At 49.0% G+C, this 23089-nt stretch overlaps 1 protein-coding gene across 1 annotated transcript in view; it reads left to right on the top strand.

Annotated features, from left to right (window-relative positions):
* Positions 1–22363, top strand: part of LOC144766997 (membrane-spanning 4-domains subfamily A member 12-like) — a 162295-nt gene extending 139932 nt beyond the window's left edge. Inside the window, exons 5-7 of the mRNA XM_078650662.1 lie at positions 8343–8453; positions 16139–16267; positions 21473–22363. Coding sequence (XP_078506788.1) covers positions 8343–8453; positions 16139–16267; positions 21473–21661 — 429 coding nt within the window. The 3' untranslated portion in view covers positions 21662–22363. The remainder of the gene's footprint in view (positions 1–8342; positions 8454–16138; positions 16268–21472) is intronic.
* Positions 22364–23089: the final 726 nt, after the last annotated feature.

Genomic DNA, 23089 nt, shown 5'->3' with positions numbered 1-23089 from the left:
CCTACCTCCTGTGCATCACTTCCCATACCAAACCTACCTCTGGTGCATCACTTCTCATTCCAAACCTACCTCCTGTGCATCACTTCCCATTCCATACCCACCACTTGTACATCACTTCCCATTCCAAACCTACATCCAGTGCTCCACTTCCCATTCCAAAATGACCTCCTGTGCATCACTTCCTATTCCAAACCTACCACCTGTACATCACTTCCCTTTCCAAACCTACCACCTGTGAATCACTTCCCATTCCAAACCTACCACCTGTGCATCACTTCCAATTCCAAACCTACCACCTGTGCATCACTTCCAATTCCAAACCTACCGCCTGTGCTTCACTTCCCATTCCAAACCCTACCTCCTGTGCATCACTTCCCATTCCAAACCTACCTCCTGTGCATCACTTCCCATACCAAACCTACCACCTGTGCATCACTTCTCATTCCAAACCTACCTCCTGTGCATCACTTCCCATTCCAAACCTACCACCTGTGCATCACTTCCCATTCCAAACCTACCTCCTGTGCATCACTTCCCATTCCAAAGCTACCTCATGTGCATCACTTCCCATTCCAAACCTACCTCCTGTGCATCACTTCTCATTCCAAACCTACCTCCTGTGCATCACTTCCCATTCCAAACCTACCTCCTATACATCACTTCCCATTCCAAACCTACATCCTGTGCATCACTTCCCAATCCAAACCTACTTCCTGTGCATCACTTCCCATTCCAAATCCACCACTTGTACATCACTTCCCATTCCAAACATTCCACCTGTGCATCACTTCCCATTCCAAACCTACCACCTGTGCATCACTTCCAATTCCAAACCTACCACCTGTTCATCACTTCCCATACTGAACCTACCTCCTGTGCATCACTTCCCATTCCAAACCCTACCTCCTGTGCATCACTTCCCATTCCAAACCTACCTCCTGTGCATCACTTCCCATACCAAACCTACCTCCTGTGTATCACTTCCCATACTGAACCTACCTCCTGTGCATCACTTCATATTCCAAACCTACCTCCTGTGCATCACTTCTCATTCCAAACCTACCACCTGTGCATCACTTCCCATTCCAAACCTACCACCTGTGCATCACTTCCCATTCCAAACCTACCACCTGTGCATCACTTCCCATTCCAAACCTACCACCTGTGCATCACTTCCCATTCCAAACCTACCACCTGTGCATCACTTCCCATTCCAAACCTACCACCTGTGCATCACTTCCCATTCCAAACCTACCACCTGTGCATCACTTCCCATTCCAAACCTACCACCTGTGCATCACTTCCAATTCCAAACCTACCTCCTGTGCATCACTTCCCATACTGAACCTACCTCCTGTGCATCACTTCCCATTCCAAACCCTACCTCCTGTGCATCACTTCCCATTCCAAACCTACCTCCTGTGCATCACTTCCCATACCAAACCTACCACCTGTGCATCACTTCCAATTCTAAACCTACCACCTGTGCATCACTTCCCATCCCAAACCTAACACCTGTTCATCACTTCCCATCCCAAACCTACCACCAGTGCATCATTTCCAATTCTAAACCTACCACCTGTGCATCACTTCCCATCCCAAACCCACCACTTGTACATCACTTCCTTTTCCAAACCCTACCTCCTGTGCATCACTTCCCATCCCAAACCCACCACTTGTACATCACTTCCTTTTCCAAACCCTACCTCCTGTGCATCACTTCCCATCCCAAACCCACCACTTGTACATCACTTCCTTTTCCAAACCCTACCTCCTGTGCATCACTTCCCATTCCAAATCCACCACTTGTACATCACTTCCCATTCCAAACATACCACCTGTGCATCACTTCCCATTCCAAACCTACCACCTGTGCATCACTTCCCATTCCAAACCTACCACCTGTGCATCACTTCCAATTCCAAACCTACCACCTGTTCATCACTTCCCATACTGAACCTACCTCCTGTGCGTCACTTCCCATTCCAAACCCTACCTCCTGTGCATCACTTCCCATTCCAAACCTACCTCCTGTGCATCACTTCCCATACCAAACCTACCACCTGTGCATCACTTCCAATTCTAAACCTACCACCTGTGCATCACTTCCCATCCCAAACCCACCACTTGTACATCACTTCCTTTTCCAAACCCTACCTCCTGTGCATCACTTCCCATTCCAAACCTACCTCCTGTGCATCACTTCCCATTCCAAACCCTACCTCCTGTGCATCACTTCCCATTCCAAACCTACCTCCTGTGCATCACTTCCCATTCCAAACCTACCTCCTGTGCATCACTTCCCATTCCAAACCCTACCTCCTGTGCATCACTTCCCATTCCAAACCCACCACTTGTACATCACTTCCCATTCCAAACCTACCTCCTGTGCATCACTTCCCATTCCAAACCCTACCTCCTGTGCATCACTTCCCATTCCAAACCTACCTCCTGTGCATCACTTCCTATTCCAAACCTACCTCCTGTGCATCACTTCCCATTCCAAACCTACCTCCTGTGCATCACTTCCCATTCCAAACCCTACCTCCTGTGCATCACTTCCCATTCCAAACCTACCACCTGTACATCACTTCCCATTCCAAACCTACCTTCTGTGCATCACTTCCCAATCCAAACCTACCTCCTGTATAACGCACAGATCACTCCAGGGCAAGGGCCCCCCCATCCTGAGAGACCTGATTACCCCCTACAAAGCGAACAGACCACCTCTATCTTGCAAACACTCCCAGAATAAAGAAAGCACGAACAGGCGGATGTCTCTGCTCTCTCAACGCCGCAAAGCTATGGAATTCCCTCCCCCTCAATATTCGGAAAGAAGACAACCTCCTGAAATTCCACAAACTCCTAAAAACCTTCCTTCTTCCCTAGGCCTCCGTTCTTCTGCTAAAGTCTATACTCATAGCGCTGGGACGCCCACGGTTAGCCACGCGCTCTACAAATCCAATTCCATTCCATTCCATTCCATTCCTGTGCATCACTTCCTTTTCCAAACCCTACCTCCTGTGCATCACTTCCCATTCCAAACCTACCTCCTGTGCATCACTTCCCATTCCAAACCCTACCTCCTGTGCATCACTTCCCATTCCAAACCTACTTCCTGTGCATCACTTCCCATTCCAAACCCTACCTCCTGTGCATCACTTCCCATTCCAAACCTACCTCCTGTGCATCACTTCCCATTCCAAACCCTACCTCCTGTGCATCACTTCCCATTCCAAACCCACCACTTGTACATCACTTCCCATTCCAAACCTACCTCCTGTGCATCACTTCCCATTCCAAACCTACCGCCTGTGCATCACTTCCCATTCCAAACCTACCACCTATGCATCACTTCACATTCCAAACCTACCTCCTGTGCATCACTTTCCATTCCAAACCTACCACCTATACATCACTTCCCAATCCAAACCTACTTCCTGTGCATCACTTCCCATTCCAAATCCACCACTTGTACATCACTTCCCATTCCAAACCTACCACCTGTGCATCACTTCCCATTCCAAACCTACCTCCTGTGCATCACTTCCCACTTTCAAAACCTACCTCCTGTGCATCACTTCCCCTTCCAAATCTACCTCCTGTGCATCACTTCCCATTCCAAAAATACCACCTGTGCATCACTTCCCATTCCAAATCCACCACTTGCACATCACTTCCCATTCCAAACCTACCTCCTGTGAATCACTTCCCATTTCAAACCTACCTCCTGTGCTTTACTTCCCATTCCAAACCTACCTCCTGTGCATTTTCCCATTCCAAACCTACCTCCTGTGCATCACTTCCCATGGCAAACCTACCTCCGGTGCATCACTTTCCATTCCAAACCTACTTCCTGTGTATCACTTCCCATACCAAACCTACTTCCTGTGCATCACTTTCCATTCCAAACCTACTTCCTGTGTATCACTTCCCATACCAAACCTACTTCCGGTGCATCACTTTCCATACCAAACCTACTTCCGGTGCATCACTTCCCATTCCAAATCCACCACTTGCACATCACTTCCCATTCCAAACCTACCTCCTGTGAATCACTTCCCATTTCAAACCTACCTCCTGTGCTTTACTTCCCATTCCAAACCTACCTCCTGTGCATTTTCCCATTCCAAACCTACCTCCTGTGCATCACTTCCCATGGCAAACCTACCTCCGGTGCATCACTTTCCATTCCAAACCTACTTCCTGTGTATCACTTCCCATACCAAACCTACTTCCTGTGCATCACTTTCCATTCCAAACCTACTTCCTGTGTATCACTTCCCATACCAAACCTACTTCCTGTGCATCACTTTCCATTCCAAACCTACTTCCTGTGTATCACTTCCCATACCAAACCTACCTCCGGTGCATCACTTTCCATTCCAAACCTACTTCCTGTGTATCACTTCCCATACCAAACCTACTTCCTGTGTATCACTTCCCATACCAAACCTACTTCCTGTGCATCACTTTCCATTCCAAACCTACTTCCTGTGTATCACTTCCCATACCAAACCTACTTCCGGTGCATCACTTTCCATTCCAAACCTACTTCCTGTGTATCACTTCCCATACCAAACCTACTTCCTGTGCATCACTTTACATTCCAAACTCACCACTTGCACATCACTTCCCATTCCAAACCTACCTCCTGTGGATCACTTCCCATTCCAAACTCACCACTTGCACATCACTTCCCATTCCAAACCTACCTCCTGTGGATCACTTCCCATTCCAAACTCACCACTTGCACATCACTTCCCATTCCAAACCTACCTCCTGTGCATCACTTCCCATTCCAAACCTACCTCCTGTGCATCACTTCCCATTCCAAACCTACCTCCTGTACATCACTTCTCATTCCAAACCTACCTCCTGTGCATCACTTCCCATACCAAACCTACCTCTGGTGCATCACTTCTCATTCCAAACCTACCTCCTGTGCATCACTTCCCATTCCAAACCTACCTCCTGTGCATCACTTCCCATTCCAAACCTACCTCCTGTGCATCACTTCCCATTCCAATTGAACCTCCAGATTAGAGCACTGCATACTTTTTCATTCCAGCCCCGTTTTGGAAGGGAGGAGCTCTATCATTTCCCATTCCAGCCCAATCACGAGCTGGTAGACACGTTTCAGTCCAACGCTCCCTGCAACTGAGAAGCACTGAATCACTTCTCTTTTCAACTCTATCTTTTGTTGCAAGACTCAACATCACTTCCCATTCCGGCTCTAGCTCCAGCTGAAAGAAACTGCTTCAGTTCCAATTCAAACTCTACCTCCAGCTGAGAGACACAATTCCAAAGCTAGGCCTTGCTTAGATACAGTGCACATCTTCCCATTCCAAATTTACCTCCAGCTGAGAAACATTGCATTACTTTCAATGCCAACTCCATTTCGTGTGGAAGGCTCCCTATCACTTCCCATTCCAACCCAATCACAAACTGGTAGACAATTCTCATTACAACTCTACCTCCAGCTTAGAGTCACTGCAACACTTCCATTCCAACTGGACCGCCAGCCAAGAGACACTGCATCACTTCCATTCCAACTCTACCTCCAGCCGAGAAACACTGCATCAATTCCCACTTCAACTCTACCTCCAGCCGAGGAGCCCTGCACCACTTCCCATTCTAACTCTACCCCAGTGGAACAACACTGTAAGACTTCCCATTTCAACTGTCCCTCCAGTCAAGAGGCACTGCATCACTTCACATTCCAACCCTGCCTCTTGCTGAGAAACACTGCTTCACTTCCCACTCCAACTCTACCTCCAGCTGAGAGGTGCTTCGTCACTTCCATTCCAACTGGACCACCAGGAGAGAGACACTGCATCACTTCTCTTCCCAACTCTGCCTCTCATTGAGAGGGATATCACTTTGCATTCCAGCTCTACCTCTGACTGAGAAATACTGCATCACTTCCCATTCCAACTCTACCTCCAGCCGAGAACCACTCGATAACTTCCATTCCAACTCTACCCCAGTGGAGAAACACTGCATCACTTCCCATTCCAACTTCACCTCCAGCTGAGAAACATTGTATTGATTCCTATATCAACTGTCCCTTCAGCCAAGAGGCACTGCATCACTTCCCATTCCAATTCTACCTCCAGCTGAAGGCACTGCATCACTTCCCATTCCAATTCTACCTCCAGCTGAAGGCACTGCATCACTTCCAATTCCATCTCTACCTCCAGCTGTAGGCACTGCATCACTTCCCATTCCAACTCTACCTCCAGCTGAAGGCACTGCATCACTTCCCATTCCAATTCTACCTCCAGCTGAAGGCACTGCATCACTTCCAATTCCATCTCTACCTCCAGCTGTAGGCACTGCATCACTTCCCATTCCAACTCTACCTCCGCCTAAAGGCACTGCATCACTTCCCATTCCATCTCTACCTCCAGCTGTAGGCACTGCATCACTTCCCATTCCAATTCTACCTCCAGCTGAAGGCACTGCATCACTTCCCATTCCAACTCTACCTCCAGCTGAAGGCACTGCATCACTTCCCATTCCAACTCTACCTCCAGCTGAAGGCACTGCATCACTTCCCATTCCAACTCTACCTCCAGCTGAAGGCACTGCATCACTTCCCATTCCAACTCTACCTCCAGCTGAAGGCACTGCATCACTTCCCATTCCAATTCTACCTCCAGCTGAAGGCACTGCATCACTTCCCATTACAACTCTACCTCCAGCTGAAGGCACTGCATCATTTCCCATCCCAACTCTACCTCCAGCTAAAGGCACTGCATCATTTCCCATTCCAATTCTACCTCCAGCTGAAGGCACTGCATCACTTCCCATTCCATCTCTACCTCCAGCTGTAGGCACTGCATCACTTCCCATTCCAATTCTACCTCCGCCTCAAGGCACTGCATCACTTCCCAATCCATCTCTACCTCCAGCTGTAGGCACTGCATCACTTCCCATTCCAACTCTACCCCCAGCTGAAGGCACTGCATCACTTCCTATTACAACTCTACCTCCAGCTGAAGGCGCTGCATCACTTCCCATTCCAACTCTACCGCCAGCTGAAGGCACTGCATCACTTCCCATTCCAACTCTACCTCCAGCTGAAGGCACTGCATCACTTCCCATTCCAACTCTACCGCCAGCTGAAGGCACTGCATCACTTCCCATTCCAACTCTACCTCCAGCTGAAGGCACTGCATCACTTCCCATTCCAACTCTACTTCCAGCTGAAGGCACTGCATCACTTCCCATTCCAACTCTACCGCCAGCTGAAGGCACTGCATCACTTCCCATTCCAACTCTACCTCCAGCTGAAGGCACTGCATCACTTCCCATTCCAACTCTACCCCCAGCTGAAGGCACTGCATCACTTCCCATTCCAACTCTTCCTCCAGCTGAAGGCACTGCATCACTTCCCATTCCAACTCTTCCTCCAGCTGAAGGCACTGCATCAATTCCCATTCCAACTCTACCTCCAGCTGAGAAACACTGTATTGATTCCTATGGCAACTGTCCCTTCAGCCAAGAGGCACTGCATCACTTCCCATTCCATCTCTACCTCCAGCTGTAGGCACTGCATCACTTCCCATTCCAACTCTACCTCCGCCTCAAGGCACTGCATCACTTCCCATTCCATCTCTACCTCCAGCTGTAGGCACTGCATCACTTCCCATTCCAACCCTACCCCCAGCTGAAGGCACTGCATCACTTCCCATTATAACCCTACCTCCAGCGTAAGGCACTGCATCACTTCCCATTCCAACTCTACCTCCAGCTGAAGGCACTGCATCACTTCCCATTCCAACTCTACCTCCAGATGAGAAACACTGTATTGATTCCTATGTCAACTGTCCCTTCAGCCAAGAGGCACTGCATCACTTCCCATTTCAACTTTATCCCAGCTCATCTCTTCTTATTCCAACTCTTGCCCACCTGGGAAACATTGCGTAGCTGCTCATTCCTACCCTACCACCCTTTGATCAAGACAATGCATTACTTTATCTTATTTCCCACTACAGTTCCACTCGCCTCTTGAGCGAAGTCCACAACTTTATGGTTGTCCGCAGCCTCCGGCTAAAAGGAACTACATTACTACCTGCCTCCCATTAAACCAACTGCAGGGCTTAACATGACTCTACCTACCATCTACAAAGCACTAAACCAGCCTCTGAATCAAATCCTACTCCTCTGTAACACCACATTACATTTCTACCATCCACTCTAGATCAACTACTGCTTTCCATTACAACTCAGCATCTATCTGAAGAAACTGAATCACTTCTCATTACAGCTGTAACCCCCAACAGACCTGTCTCCCATGACTTACACGAGTAACACTGGTTCTTCTTCTTCTCCAGATGAAGGCCACTATGGTGATGAATATTTTCAGCTTCCTCACCGCCGCCACTGCGACAATACTCTTGTTTCTGGACATTCTCTCAAGCATTCAACGCAGTAGCAGTTACAAAGTAAGTTTCTTCTCTTCTGCCTGTGTTGAGGGGTTAGGATCATCACATGTAAGTAGAAGATACTTGTAGTAACAGAAGGCCGCAGTGCACATACCATATGCAGCCCTGCTCCTACTTTCAACACTTCTGGCTGACCTAGTGCATCCTCCAACCCTGGGGCTGCTTGTCATGAGAATCCCTAGAAATAGTCCACAATCAATTGTATGTTTCCCACAAGTTTGTGTTCTACTACAGTCTGCCTACCGGAGTATGTCCTGGCTGGTTGAGGGCTGTTGATCCTAGTGAAGTTGTACAGGCTTGTAGTCTACCTCTGGATGGTTGACCTGGCTGGTTGAGGGCTGCTGGTCCTAGTGAAGTTGTACAGGCCATGTAGCCTTACTTTGGATGGTTGACCTGTCTGGTTGAGGGCTGCTGTTCAGGGTAAAGTTGTACAGGCCTAGTAGACTTCCTTTCGATGGTTGACCTGGCTGGTTGACTGCTGATGGTCGTAGTGATGTTGTACGGGACTTGTAGCCTTCCTCTGGATGGTTGACCTGGCTGGTTGAGGGCTGCTGGTCATAGTGAAGTTGTACAGGCCTTGTAGCCTTTCTCTGGCTGGTTGAGTGCTGCTGGTCATAGTGAAGGTGTACAGACCTTGTAGTCTACCTCTGGATGGTTGACCTAGCTGGTTGAGTGCTGCTGGTCATAGTGAAGTTATACAGACCTTGTAGTCTACCTCTGGATGGTTGACCTAGCTGGTTGAGGGCTGCTGGTCATAGTGAAGCTGTACAGGCCTTGTAGCCTTTCTCTGGCTGGTTGAGGGCTGCTGGTCATAGTGAAGTTGTACAGGCCTTGTAGCCTTTCTCTGGCTGGTTGAGGGCTGCTGGTCATAGTGAAGTTGTACAGGCCTTGTAGCCTTTCTCTGGCTGGTTGAGGGCTGCTGGTCATAGTGAAGTTGTACAGGCCTTGTAGCCTTCCTCTGATGGTTGAGGGCTGCTGGTTATAGTGAAGTTCTAAAGGCCTTGTAGCATTCCTCTGGCTGGTTGATCTGGCTGTTTGAGTGCTGATGGTCGTAGTGAAGTTCTAAAGGCCTTGTAGCCTTCCTCTGGATGATTGACCTGGCTGGTTGAGAGCTGATGGTCATAGTGAAGTTGTACAGGCATTGTAGCCTTTCTCTGGCTGGTTGAGGGCTGCTGGTCATAGTGAAGTTGTACAGGCCTTGTAGCCTTCCTCTGATGGTTGAGGGCTGCTGGTTATAGTGAAGTTCTAAAGGCCTTGTAGCATTCCTCTGGCTGGTTGATCTGGCTGTTTGAGTGCTGATGGTCGTAGTGAAGTTCTAAAGGCCTTGTAGCCTTCCTCTGGCTGGTTGATCTGGCTGGTTGAGGGCTGATGGTCGTAGTGAAGTTGTACAGGCCTTGTAGCCTTCCTCTGGCTGGTTGATCTGGCTGGTTGAGAGCTGCTGGTCATTGTGAAGTTGTACAGGCCTTGAAGTCTATGTCTGGATGTAGAGTCCCCCCACAAGCCCTTCCTGGTAATATCTGTGAGGTCTGCACTACAGGGGCCCGTCACTTCCGCTCCACAGAAAGATGAAGTGGTTAGCATGTGGTTAGTACATGATGACATGAAGACCTTTTCTGCATCTGTGCGAGAGCCTGAACCAAAAAAGGAAGGTTACCAGTCAGACCAGATATCAACCCAACATGTAGTAGTTACCTCCATTTCCCACTGATTGTATGTAATTATTTTGTTTAGTGCCTTTTCATCAGGCAATATTGGAGTTCTCTACACAGAACATATATGTACATTAGTGTACAGATGAAGTGACATGAAAGGAAGGGTTAGAATGTCTAGGGTGGTATGAGAAGGAAACGTGGGCAAAAACTGCTGGAAGAAGGCAAGGAGCAAAAAACGTACACAGATGGAAAACAGGGAAGGAGACCCTCGATGAACCTGCTGAGGTCAGGAGGGTTGGAGCCCACATGACTGTAGTGATGACACGCAAACCGCTGAGGTTACAAGCTCCTTTACTAATGACTGGGTAGCCCAACCTAACAGTCTCCTCCATAGAAAGCACATCATCTCAGATGTACTCACATTCTAGAGCAGAACGCTTGCGGGTGAGGAGCACTCCTAGGTCAATAACACTACAATGACCTACGATGGCCAGGGCGGTCTCTATTCTGAATCTTTCGTAGACGGACTTCAATGCACGAGTGACCTTTGGCACATTTTCCTCCTCCTACAAACATCTTGAGAAGGCGAGTCTTTATCTCCTTTCAGAATGACAAGGTAGCTGGGGTAGGTCTCAAGTGGATTGTTTGGGAGCTCCAGCGATCCCAGCTGCCCCGGTGAATGACTGCTTTATAGATTGGCGCTTTTGTGTTTTTGGAAGTTCCTGATGGAGAGTGGTTTTGCTCCTAAAATCTCTTGTACATTCTGCAATTACCAGCAGAATTGCTAGGTAGCCTGGACTACATAGGTGTTTTTTCAAGGTGAGACGTACAAGTTACTTACCTTCGGTAACGATGTATCTGGTAGAGACGATTCTAGCCACAGATTACTTAACGTTGATATATCTCCAGCATTGAGACTGGATCCGGAAAACGTTTGCCACAGCATCCCTGCGCACCGGGGGAGGGAGGGCAGCACCACACGACTCCGCCCTGATGTTGTCCGCATACGTGATCTCAGCGGGGTCACATAAACCCCACCCAGGCGCGCCAACCTCAGTTTTCTTCGGAGAACTTTTCTGCGTCACACCGCGGAGCCATCACAAACAAAACTGTGAGAGTATGGGAACAGTGTGCGAAAAAGCAGTGAAACAGAAAAGAAAGAAGTGAATGGTGAGGGACAGCCCCATTAGGGACAATGCCAAGCACTGTGACAGTGAAAGAGAAGGAGCAACCCTGCAAGCGGAGGCAATATCCTCCCTGGAGGCAGAAAACATGTGAAAAAAATGTCAAGGCAGACGACAGAAGCCGTCACCGACAATCCATAACAGTGAAGGGAGGCAAACCCTGAACAGAGAAGAAACGACAATCTACCCCAAGACGAAACCATCAAATAGTAACGCCCCCCGTATAAGGAACTAAGGGCCGAGGCACAACCAAGAGGCCTCAACCCAGAAGACCGCAGAGGAGTCAGAAACCCCAAGCAATGAAAGAGGGAGAAGAATATGAGCAGGCCCCGCACTGGAAAAAACCAGGGTGTAGGGATGCAGAGGGACACATGAATCTACCGTCCAAGTAACAGAAGGGCAGGAGTGGAACCAATGGAAAGAGCGAAGCATTCTGCCAGGAAGTGAGCGAAAGAGGTCTCACAACAGACAAAGCCACCCAGAGGGGGGCAAGAGCAGGAGACCAAGCTGAAGGACCTCGCAGAATGGGGAGGAAGGACGGGTCGAATCATCTCTACCATATACATCGTTACCGAAGGTAAGTAACTTGTACATCTGACAGAGACTATTAGCTGCAGATTCCTTAACGTAGAATTAGATACCCTAGCCATACCCCGACGGGAGGAGGGTCTGCGAGAGAACCCCACCAGCTTGGAATAAACACAGAGCCCCAACAGGGGATGTGTCAGGGGGACAGGAGGGATGGCTCAGCCCCACCCAAGCAGAAGTAAGCAAGAACAAGGGAAGGTAAGGCCAGGATACTGCACCCTACTGGAGGTACAAGGGCATCCCCCAGAAAACCCCCAGAGGGACAGCAAGTGCCAAAGAGTACCAAAATAAGAAGGAACCACCCAAATCCAAGGAGAAGAGGTGGAAGACGGAGGCAGAGCCCACCGTAGGGAACACATACATCGCAAGAGGGACAGCTGAACAGGCATCAGCCCAGAGGCAGCAGACAAGGCAAGAATGGCCTGCAGCTGAGAAGCACAGCTGTGAAAAAGGAAGACACATTGCGCCAAACCCCAACAAAGCAAGGGGTAGGAGCATGCAGGTACACACAAAAGCCCACAGAGGGGGACTACAATGACCAAGCGTGCGCAGCCAACAGCTGGCACCACTACGTAGTAGTGCACCCAGAATAAGCCAAGTGCAAGACAAAGGCAGGGGCAAGGGAACCCCAGAACAAGCCCCAGAGAAGGACTGCACCAGAGGCACAACCCGACCCACGGAAAGAGGGGGAACCAGCCAGAAGATAAGAGGAGAAATATGCAGTGCAGAGCTAAGCCGACAACCAGAACACAGGAGAACACCAGGGGTATCCTAGTCCACGTGGAACACAAGGCAGAGGGCCAGGTCGGAACGTCGGTTAACAAGGTGGAGACACCCCAACACGGCGCCGTAGACGGCATACCAGAGCCTGCCTGGCGATCTATTAGATACTGAGCAGGACAGAACCTGGAGCAGTGGAAGCAGCGCCAAGACAGAAGAAAAAAGACCAGATCCTGCAGTATACAAGGACGCCAGGGAAAGCAAGGAACCCGAGGTGTCCTCACCTGCCCAGCTTAAGACAGAGCTACACAATAGCTACAAGTACCCCACCCAGGGTATGACACATCCCAAAACAAAACATGGGAACACCTCTTAGGGAACAAATCCCGCAGCAGAGGTCAAGAAACAAATGGAACCTGTGGAAGGACCACAGATAGCTTACCAATCAGCCAAAATTACATAAATAGCCCAATCTGAGGACCCATATGGCTTTACCAACAGCCAAAGAACACACCACTAAATCAAAAGGGCTGTACCAGCAGCCAACAGAAGAAGGGCCAACTGAAGGACCCTGAAGGTATCCACACAGAACACACAGGCGGCCCAACCGAAACAGTAGGTTGAAACAGAAAAGCGGGATAAGTGCCTCCCCAAAAGGCACCTGAGTACCAACAAGTCAAAGCCTACGGAGGAGGAGGAGGGCGGAGCCCCACAGGGAGTCTTTGAATGTGGGAATCCGTGTGGGTGTTAATTAAAAGAACCCCATCAAAAGGCAGGTCAACAAGACACTCCCTAATATTCTCTGGAACAACACCATCCCGCAATCAAGCATGGCGGCGGAGAGCCACAGAACTCGCCATAGTGCAACCGAGAGAATCAGAAACATCCAAGGCCGAACGAAGAATAAACGCAGCTAACTCCCGACCATCTAGCACATGGTGCCACAGGTCTGTGGAGACAGCTTCCTGGGAGGAGCGAGACAGGAGGGACTCCACTGAATCCCATAGGCTGGAGGTAGCCCTGGCTAGCACACAAAGTGTGTTGAGCGCTCACAAAGCAGCACTAGTAGAAGCGAAGATGTTACGCTCCCAGGAGTCCAACCACCGGGCCTCCCGTGACGGAGGGAGTAACACCGAAGACAAAGAAGGAAAGGAAGTCTGCAGAAGAGGGCCTTGGGTCGAGGGGTGGAAGGAAAGGCAGACTGGATCATGAGGAGCAGGACGTAGGCGGTGGAGGAGTGGCTGAGGCACCGGATCTCCCGTGGCAGGGTGCCCCCAGTTCCCCAGAAGAGAGTTGTGGAGCAAAGCCTCAAAAGGAAGAAGCAGTTCCCCTCCACCAGAGCCCTGGTAGAGGACTTCCAACAAATGGTCCGTAGGAAATGGAGTGACATGGTTGCCCATCTGTAAAATGCCAGAGGCCGTGGAAATGGCTCAGACAAAGGCAACACTCGCCTCTGTAGGACGATGCGGGAGAGAGAGCAATTCCTTCGTAGGCGAAGGCTGCAAACTCAGCTGCCCATCCCGAGTCCAGCTGGAGGAAGGAACGGCTAGCCCCTGTAGGATGGGCGATCCATGGACGAGTGGGGGACCTGAGGGGTCTCTGGAGAAGGAGGAGAAGTCTGCGGGGCAACCAACCGCGAGATGCAGAAGAGAGGGTGCGAGGGTGGAGGCCACGGAGACGCCTAGAGCCCTCCTTAGCAGACACCGGGGAAAAAGCAACAACTTAGTGCCCAGTCTCCGGTGAAGAGGAGACGAGTAGATGACAAAACTCCGGAGAAGAAGGGACATCCGGAGACGAATCGACGACCTGACGCCGGGACAGCGCAGTGGAGTCCACCACAGGCACCGGTGTGTCCTCGATGGGCGCCGAAGCGGCCCCCAGGGGCGCCGAGTCGACCTCCACCACCACGTGCTCCCTAGGAGAATGGGGCGGGGCGGAGCCGGGTCGGCTAAGAAACGGTGCCGAAAAGGCACTGGCTCAACCTCACACGCTGGGATATGCTGCGAGGCAGGGACGCCCTGGGTCGTAGAGGGGAAACCCCCAGGGCCGCACCTCGACGACACCACACCCCCACAACCTGAAGTCGACCTCGCCGGGGTCGAAGCCGCCGGCGACTCCGCGGAAGGACCTGCGCAAGGCAAGGGATGCTGTGGCAAAAGTTTTCCGGATCCAGTCTCATGTCTGGGGATAATTCTACATTAAGGAATCTGCGGCTAGTAGTGTCTATCAGATAGATGATTTCAAATGTTATCTGATCTTCTCATGGAAGCCACTGCAGATTGCTCAGAATTAAATGGAGCCCTGAGGTCAGCATATCACTTTACCTTTAACTTCCTTTAAATGTCTGAACTAGAACATAGGAAGGATTTGGCCAGACTCTCAACTCCATATTTTGAAATGGATTTACTCTTACCACTGGCAGGAGTAAATATCTGATCACTGTTGGGGTGAGAAGGGCCAAAGATTAGCTTCACGATACCCCTATAGTCCGGACTGGATGGGCTTTCCCAAACCTAGCAGTAGAATCCAGACCAGTAATGTTACACATGAATAGAAGGATTTAAGAGTGCATGGTCAGCATTTTAAAACTGGCAGTAGGCAGAAACGCCTGTGAATTTCTGCCCTTTTTACTAAGACATGATGTATTGAAGTCAGTCATTGACATGAAGCCTTGAGAACTGGCAGTCACAAGCGCAACCAAGTGGGGTCTTCCATTCTTTGCAAAGTCGTTGGGCCCGATTCACAGAATGAATTTAAGTCTCAATCCTAAACTTACTACTATTTAGGTATTCACGGAATGCACTTACTACTTTTGGCATTCACAGAATGAATTTAAGTCTCAATCCTAAACTTACTACTATTTAGGTATTCACGGAATGCACTTACTACTATTGGTATTCACAGAATGAACTTACTACTTTTGGTATTCACAGAAGTTAGGATTTTGTCTTAAGTCTGTCTTAAATCTGTCTTAAGTTTGTCTTAAGATAAACTTAAGACAAAATCCTAACTTCTGTGAATATCAAAAGTAGTAAGTTCATTCTGTGAATGCCAAAAGTAGTAGGTGCATTCTGTGAATACCAAAATAGTAGTAAGTTTAGGATTGAGCCTTAAGTTCATTCTGTGACTCGGGCCCATGGATTTTGAGTCGAGGGAACTGTAGTCACCGTGGTTTGCCTTCGGGGTCCTTCACTCTTCACTGGGGTCCTGATTCACAAAGGTAAAGTTAGACCACACATGTAATTTAGAACAAAAGTCTAATTTAACAACTTTTGGAATTCACAAAGGTAAGTTACTCCCATGGTAATAAAGTTACTAGGAGTAACTTACCTTTCTGAATTCTGAAAAATAGCTTCACTTTTGTGAATCTGGCTCTAATACATAATACTTTTAAGCCAGTCATTACAGCTTCTCTAGGATCAAAGGCGGTCACACCTACGGGGTCTTTTTAACTCGTCACTAAACGTGTGATGCGAAGTCCCTGATATGTCCACCGTTGGCCTTCGCCTCACCCCTCATGATTTCCCATCTCTCTCCGCAGAGTGACCTGTTGGGGATTTTGGCCTCCATGGTGTTTTGCTCCTTTCTTCAAATCTACTTTGCAAGTGTCACCGCTTTCTTTGCATACAAGTTCATCAAGATGCCGGCCCCTTCACCACCCACACCGCAGGTGAGTGATGAGGCGCGACATGGGTGTTTACAATCCGAGCAGTGGAATGGGATGGGTGGTGTAAGGACGGTTAGGTGGGCAGATGCCTGATGGATGGATAGTGAGTAAGTGGTTGAGTAAATGAATGTTTGGATGAAGGTGATAGGGACTAGGGGCCCGATTCACAGAATGAATTTAAGACTCAATCCTAAACGTACTACTATTTTGGTATTCACAGAATGAACTTACTACTTTTGGCATTCACAGAATGAACTTACTACTTTTGGTATTCACAGAAGTTAGCATTTTGTCTTAAATTTATCTTAAGACAGACTTAAGACAAAATCCTAACTTCTGTGAATACCAAAAGTAGTAAGTTTATTCTGTGAATACCAAAAGTAGTAAGTGCCTTCTGTGAATATCAAAATAGTAGTAAGTTTAGGATTGAGTCTTAAGTTCATTCTGTGAATCGGGCCCTTCATGTGTATTTGTAAAGCTCACGTTCACCCGTAGGTATCTTGGCGCTGAATGACAGATGTTTATTGTTACCCAACTCAATGATACTCATGTTATCGACCTCAGAAGGATGAAAGGCTGAGTGGACCCGCCGGGATTTGAACCTGTGACCATGAGGTCGAAGACAGGCCCCTGCAGTGGATGCATTAGTCCCTGAGCCTATAAGAATAGTTAGGGTGTGTGGCATAAGTTGTTTGTGGTGCAAAGGTGTGAGTCTATTCTTCCAGTTCAAATACTATACTATGCATAGACTAACTTTAACACTTCTCTCACGATGTATGAGTTCTCGACAGTTCAGCACATATGCAAAGTGGGAAGTGTTAGGAGAGATAAAAACATTTCTTCTTTTTTTAACACCTGCTTCAAAGCTGCATTCTTTTTTGGCACAAAAAGTTGTCTACTAATGTTAGTAGATAGGGTATTGCTTCAAGAATGGTGGGTAGTAGCAGGGTAACGCCCATGTACCACCCATGTAATACCCCCTTGCCACTGCTTTGTGTTAATTGTAGCTTTTTAGCATGTCACTTTAGATCCTGTTAGCCCAGAGAGCAAATGTTTGGCGAAGTCAATGTGCAGAAAGCAGGAAAAAATAACTGGGGAAAAAAAAAAAATCTTCAGAATCAAATGCGCTGAATAAAAGACCTGGCAGTTTTCAAAACACTGAAAACATTGTTCTCCTCCTTTTGCACCAGTGAAGCAAAAACTCTTGTTTTCAGGTCTGGCTGAGCCAGCGCATGCACTGCTCGGAGAGACATTTAGTAGGTGAGTTTTCAAAGTGCTACAGGCTGGCTACAGCCTTGCGTTCACGTGAGCATGCACGCGCCTCAGCCGCCATCTGTCTCTTCAGTCACGGTTCATTAGGTTGCTGGTTCCTTTCTTTCATGGCTCAGTAAGCCTTACAGCATGCTCCTCCACCCCCTCCCACGCAGCCCTCACTAACCCCTCCCATGCAGCCCTCCTCCTCTGTAGCAATATCCTTCCCTGCCTAGCCTTTCATCACGACCAACGCATAAACACACAACACACACACACAACCACAACCACCCACAACCACATACACAAATACCCACAACCAACCACACCCACAACCTTACACAAGCACACTCACATACACAACCACACCCATACCCAATTACACCCACACCCACACAACCACACAACCACACACAACCACACCCATAACCACACTCCCACAACCACACACAACCCCACCCATAACCACACACACAACCACACACACCAAACTTAGCCACACACCCACACCCATAACCACACAACCATGCACACACACACCCACAGCCACACAAACAACCACACACACCCACAGCCACACCCCCACAGCCACACCCACACAACCACACCCCCACACACAACCACACACCCCCAAACACAACCACACACATAACCACACCCACAAACACACACACAACCACAGACACACAACCACACAGAACCACAACTGCACACAACCACACACAACCACAACCACACACACCACACCCACACACAACCACAACACCACACACACAACACCACACACACAACTACAAATACAACCACACACACCACACAACCACACACACAACCATAACCACACACACACCCACAACCAGACACAACCAAACACAGAACCACAACCACAGACACAACCACACACACAACCACACACACACAACCACACACACTACCACCCACAACCACACCCACACAACCATAACCACACACCCACACACACACAACCACACCCACAACTACACACACAACCCCACAGACACAACCACACACACAACCACACACATACCCAACCACACAGACACAACCACACACACAACCACACACACAACCACACACACACACAACCATACACACAACCACACACAACCATAATCACACACAACTACAACCACAGACACACAACCACACACACATGCACAACCACACACCAACACACATACAGACCACACACACACCACACAACCACAATACACACAGCCACACACCCAACCACAACCACACCCAACCACACCCACACACCCAACCACAACCACACACACAACCACACACACAACCACACACACAACCACACACACACACCCACGTCCAACCACACTACCACACCCACAAACACAACCCCACACACAACCACACACCCACAAACACACACAACCACACACACACAACCACACACACACACACAACCACGCCCACACACACCCACCTTCCAACCCCTGGCCACTCACTGCCTATCAGCCTCCTCTCAGCCAGACAGCGCTAACTTGATCAGTTTCACTTTCACGCTATCAGTTTCACGGCCGCATTTGCCGTGAAAGTGTTTGCGTTTCTAGTTTTATTCAGCATTCACTCTTGTTTCCTAGTGCTTGACAATCTAATCTCTACAATATTTAAGCAGCCTGCATATCTCCTGTCAACCATACCACTCCATGCATTTTCTCCGATCCACATAGATATTAGTGGTACAGACAAAGGTAACGGTTTCTTATCCTTCCTTCAAGCAATAGCCAGAATGTTAAACTGCATTCGTGCCCCACTTAGTTTTAAACAGCAAACAGTTATTCTAATCAGTTTGCCCTTCTCCTAAAACACAACCTCTGTGAAACAGTGGCACTCGCATGGCACTATACTCTAGTGTGTCCAAAAGAGTTGTTTTAAAAAAAAAACGTTTTAAGAAAAATTTAATCTTTTAAAAATTCTGATTCCACCAGAATCCGAGTCCTCCACAACACCCTGATTTTTTGGCTGTCAGCTGTGAAAAGGAGACCAATATTGCCCCCATTTTTATTATTCTGTATCCTCGGTTCAATACTGGGGTGCTTTTTAACTTGTCTCAAGTTCATTGCGAATCTTACCGTTACCAATTCACTCACTCCTCACCTTTCTGGCACTCACCCTTCACCCCCATGGCCTGACAGTCACCCTTGTCCCTCCTGGCATTCACTCCTCACCTCCCTGCCACTCACCCTTGACCCTCCTGGCACTAGCCCGGTTTCCCCCAAGAACAGAAAGTAACAATCATTGGCATACCCAATAGGTCTCGCCTTTGGGAACTTATAAGTGTGTTGCCACGCAGCAGTTGATGTTGTTGCACAAAGGATATTGGGCCAGATGTAGGAGCCCAAATACCGGTCGGTAACAGCCGATTTCGGCCGTTACCGACCGGTATTTGGGTATTGTAATGTAGGGGGCTAGAAAATGACAGAATCGGTATATTTACCGATGCGGTAAATTTACCGATTCGGTAAAATACCGATTCGGTAAATATACCGATTCTGTAATTCAATATGTAGGTGGCACAGTTTACAGTGCCACAGGCCCTTAGAAATTCGTTATTTACCACCCAATACTATTGGGTAGTAAATTACGAATTTCTGTGTACATGTACACCTGTGCATGTAAAATGTAAATGTGGGTGTACTTGTAAAGCGCACTGCGACTCCATGGAGTATCCTGGCGCTGAAGACCGCTGGGGAACCCGTCCTGGTTTTCCCTGTGAGATGGTCCCTTTCTGGGTATCTCCAGGGTGAAACCAGGCATCCCCGGCATCTGTGGGGGGCCGTTGTAGAGATGAGGCAAGCTTAATGCCCAGAGTTGCCGAGTGTGTTCCCTGGTTAGAGTAGGCACCGAGGCGAGAATTATCGAGTCCGTTTTGACCCTGGTCCACGACCCTGCCGCGTGGGAAATTGAACCCTGGTCCCAGGACGTTCTCTGCTTACGGATCTGCCGCCTCTAACCAGTGAGCCACTCCACTCCACCAAATACTAGTGGATGGTAAATTACGAATTTCTGTGTACATGCACATCGTGCATGTACACCTGTGCCATGGCATGTATGTATGCCACATGGCACACAAGCCAGACACAGGGGTGCAACAGGGTGTCAAAGTGCCACCCTGTCCCCCTTGTAAAATCGGTAATTTTACCGATTCGGGGCCCATAGGAATCAATGGCAAATACTGATTCAGTAATTACCGAATTGGTAATTACCGAATCTTACCGATTCGGTATTTTTACCGATTTTTTTTCCTACATAGCAATTACCGATTAGTAAATACCGAATCGGTTAAAAATCGGTATTTACCATTCGGTAATTTGCTATTACCTACATCTAGCCCATTGTGCTAGATAACTAAACACTTATACGGTCCTAAAGGCGAGACCTATTGGCTATGCCAATGCTTGTTTCTTAAAGCTCTGTTCCACGGCTAATACTAAATGTGCACACAACGCACACACATGAAGCACATACATCATCACTTGGTAACATAGGCTACTCCGCGTCCACAGAGACCTCCTAGCAAGCATGCATGCAGTGGCCTGCAGCAGGACGTTTGGAGGTGCAAACACATCTAATCCTAGAAGATAACTCAGCAAGCTATGCACCTGCTGCTGACATCCACTTGCACTGGGTGCTGGGAGGGTCTGCTCATCCTGTGGACCTGCCTGCTTGTTTCCATGGACACGCGTGAGCTGTGTTCATGCCAGGACCGGGTCTGATCATGGAAGCCTCATGTGTAAGCCTAGGGTTTGCATCGTCTTTGAGTAGAGAAGGTGACTTTAAATGGTTAAATATTCTCTAAGGGGCCTGTAACATGTAATAATCAACTGAAAGGCAATGGAGTTTTAATGGACATGCTATTTCAACTTCAGATAGAAAGCAAATACATATTAATAACCAGTGTCTCTTCCCTTTCAGGGTCTGTTTGTTTTCCCAAATCTGTTTGCCCGAAATGCCCCCCTCGCCACGCCCCCGGCGCCTGCAGGACCAGTGGAGCCGGACATGATCTTCTCTACAGGGGTGCCCTTTCCGCCCCCTCCGACCTACTCTGCGGACCCCCCTCCAGCCTACTACAAGGTGGTCCCTGGAGACACGACCGTGGCCTGAAAGAGGAGGGAAGAGATTGACCAGGGAGGAGAATCCAAACCATAGGTTTATGTGAACTTTACAAAGCTTTGCTGTTCTTCAACAAATTACCCTGTGTAGTATATTCTGGAAAACGTAAAATCCAACTCAATCCCATCTTGGGAACATCTGTGGAAGCCTCAACATGTAAAATTGGAGCAACATTTACATGCTGGCTGCAAAGTTTTCAAGATTTGCTCTCTGCAAAGTTTCCAAGATTTGCAATTACAAAGTTTTTTTTTTAACTTGGCAAAAAGTTCGCTTGCAGAGATTTTTCATGCAAAGTTGTTTGTCTTCGGCTGACACTCGCAGCACAGCGCCTGGATACCCCCTGAGATGACAAGGCGCGCTATACAAATACCGACTGATTGGTTGATTTTATTTGCATCTACCTGGTCAGGGATTATGAATTCAATACATGTGTGCAGTTATAATGTTATTATGCAGACATGGATGTTAAGTAGAGACTCAAATTTGCAGGAGAATTTGAGGAAGTCGTTAACTAAGTACAACTTCACATGCAGGTGAAGTTCCATGCAGCACTAGCTTTGGCAAAGCCAAAAGGCCTGCCTTTGGCCGCCCTCATTAATGCATTTGTAAAACTTTATTACAAACCCATAAAAAATGGTCACGCATGCATGCACACGTCATTCAATGTTTTTGTAATAAAGATATACAAAAATATTCCAAGCTGGCCGCTCATGTGTGCACGCCCAGGCACGCATTCTGAAATGGGTTAAAAGCTTATTTCAAAACATGGCAGCTACAAGCAGCGCGTGGGGGACGTGGCGCACAGCGTGGGGGACGTGGCGCACAGCATGGGGGACGTGGCGCACAGCATGGGGGACGTGGCGCACTGTGTGGGTGATGTGGCGCACTGCATGGGGGACGTGGCACACTGTGTGGGTGGCGTGGTGCACTGCGTGGGAGGCATGGTGCACTGCGTGGGTGACGTGGCACACTGCGTGGGGGATGTGGCGACCAGCATGGGAGGCGTGGCGCACTGCGTGGGTGGCGTGGTGCAGTGCGTGGGTGGCATGGCACACTGCATGGGTGGCGTGGTGCACTGCGTGGGTGGCGTGATGCACTGCGTGGGTGGCGTGGTGCATTGCGTGGGTGGCGCGGTGCACTGCGTGGATGGTGCGCTGCACTGCGTTGGTGGCGTGGTGCACTGCATGGGTGGCGTGGTGCACTGCATGACCCAGTGTGGGTAGCGTGACGCACTGCATGGGTGACATGGTGCACTGCGTGGGTGATGTGGTGCACTGCGTGGGAGAAGTGGTGCACTGTGTGGGTGGCGTGATGCACTGCATGGGTGACGTGGAGCACTGCATGGGAGACGTGGTGCACTGCGTGGGAGAAGTGGTGCACTGTGTGGGTGGCGTGGCACACTGCGTGGGTGACGTGGTG

The sequence above is a fragment of the Lissotriton helveticus genome, chromosome 1_1, assembly GCF_964261635.1.
Source record: "Lissotriton helveticus chromosome 1_1, aLisHel1.1, whole genome shotgun sequence".
NCBI lineage: Eukaryota > Metazoa > Chordata > Amphibia > Caudata > Salamandridae > Lissotriton > Lissotriton helveticus.
The sequence above is the reverse complement of the archived record's forward strand: the minus strand, read 5'-3'. Positions and strand labels throughout refer to the sequence as shown.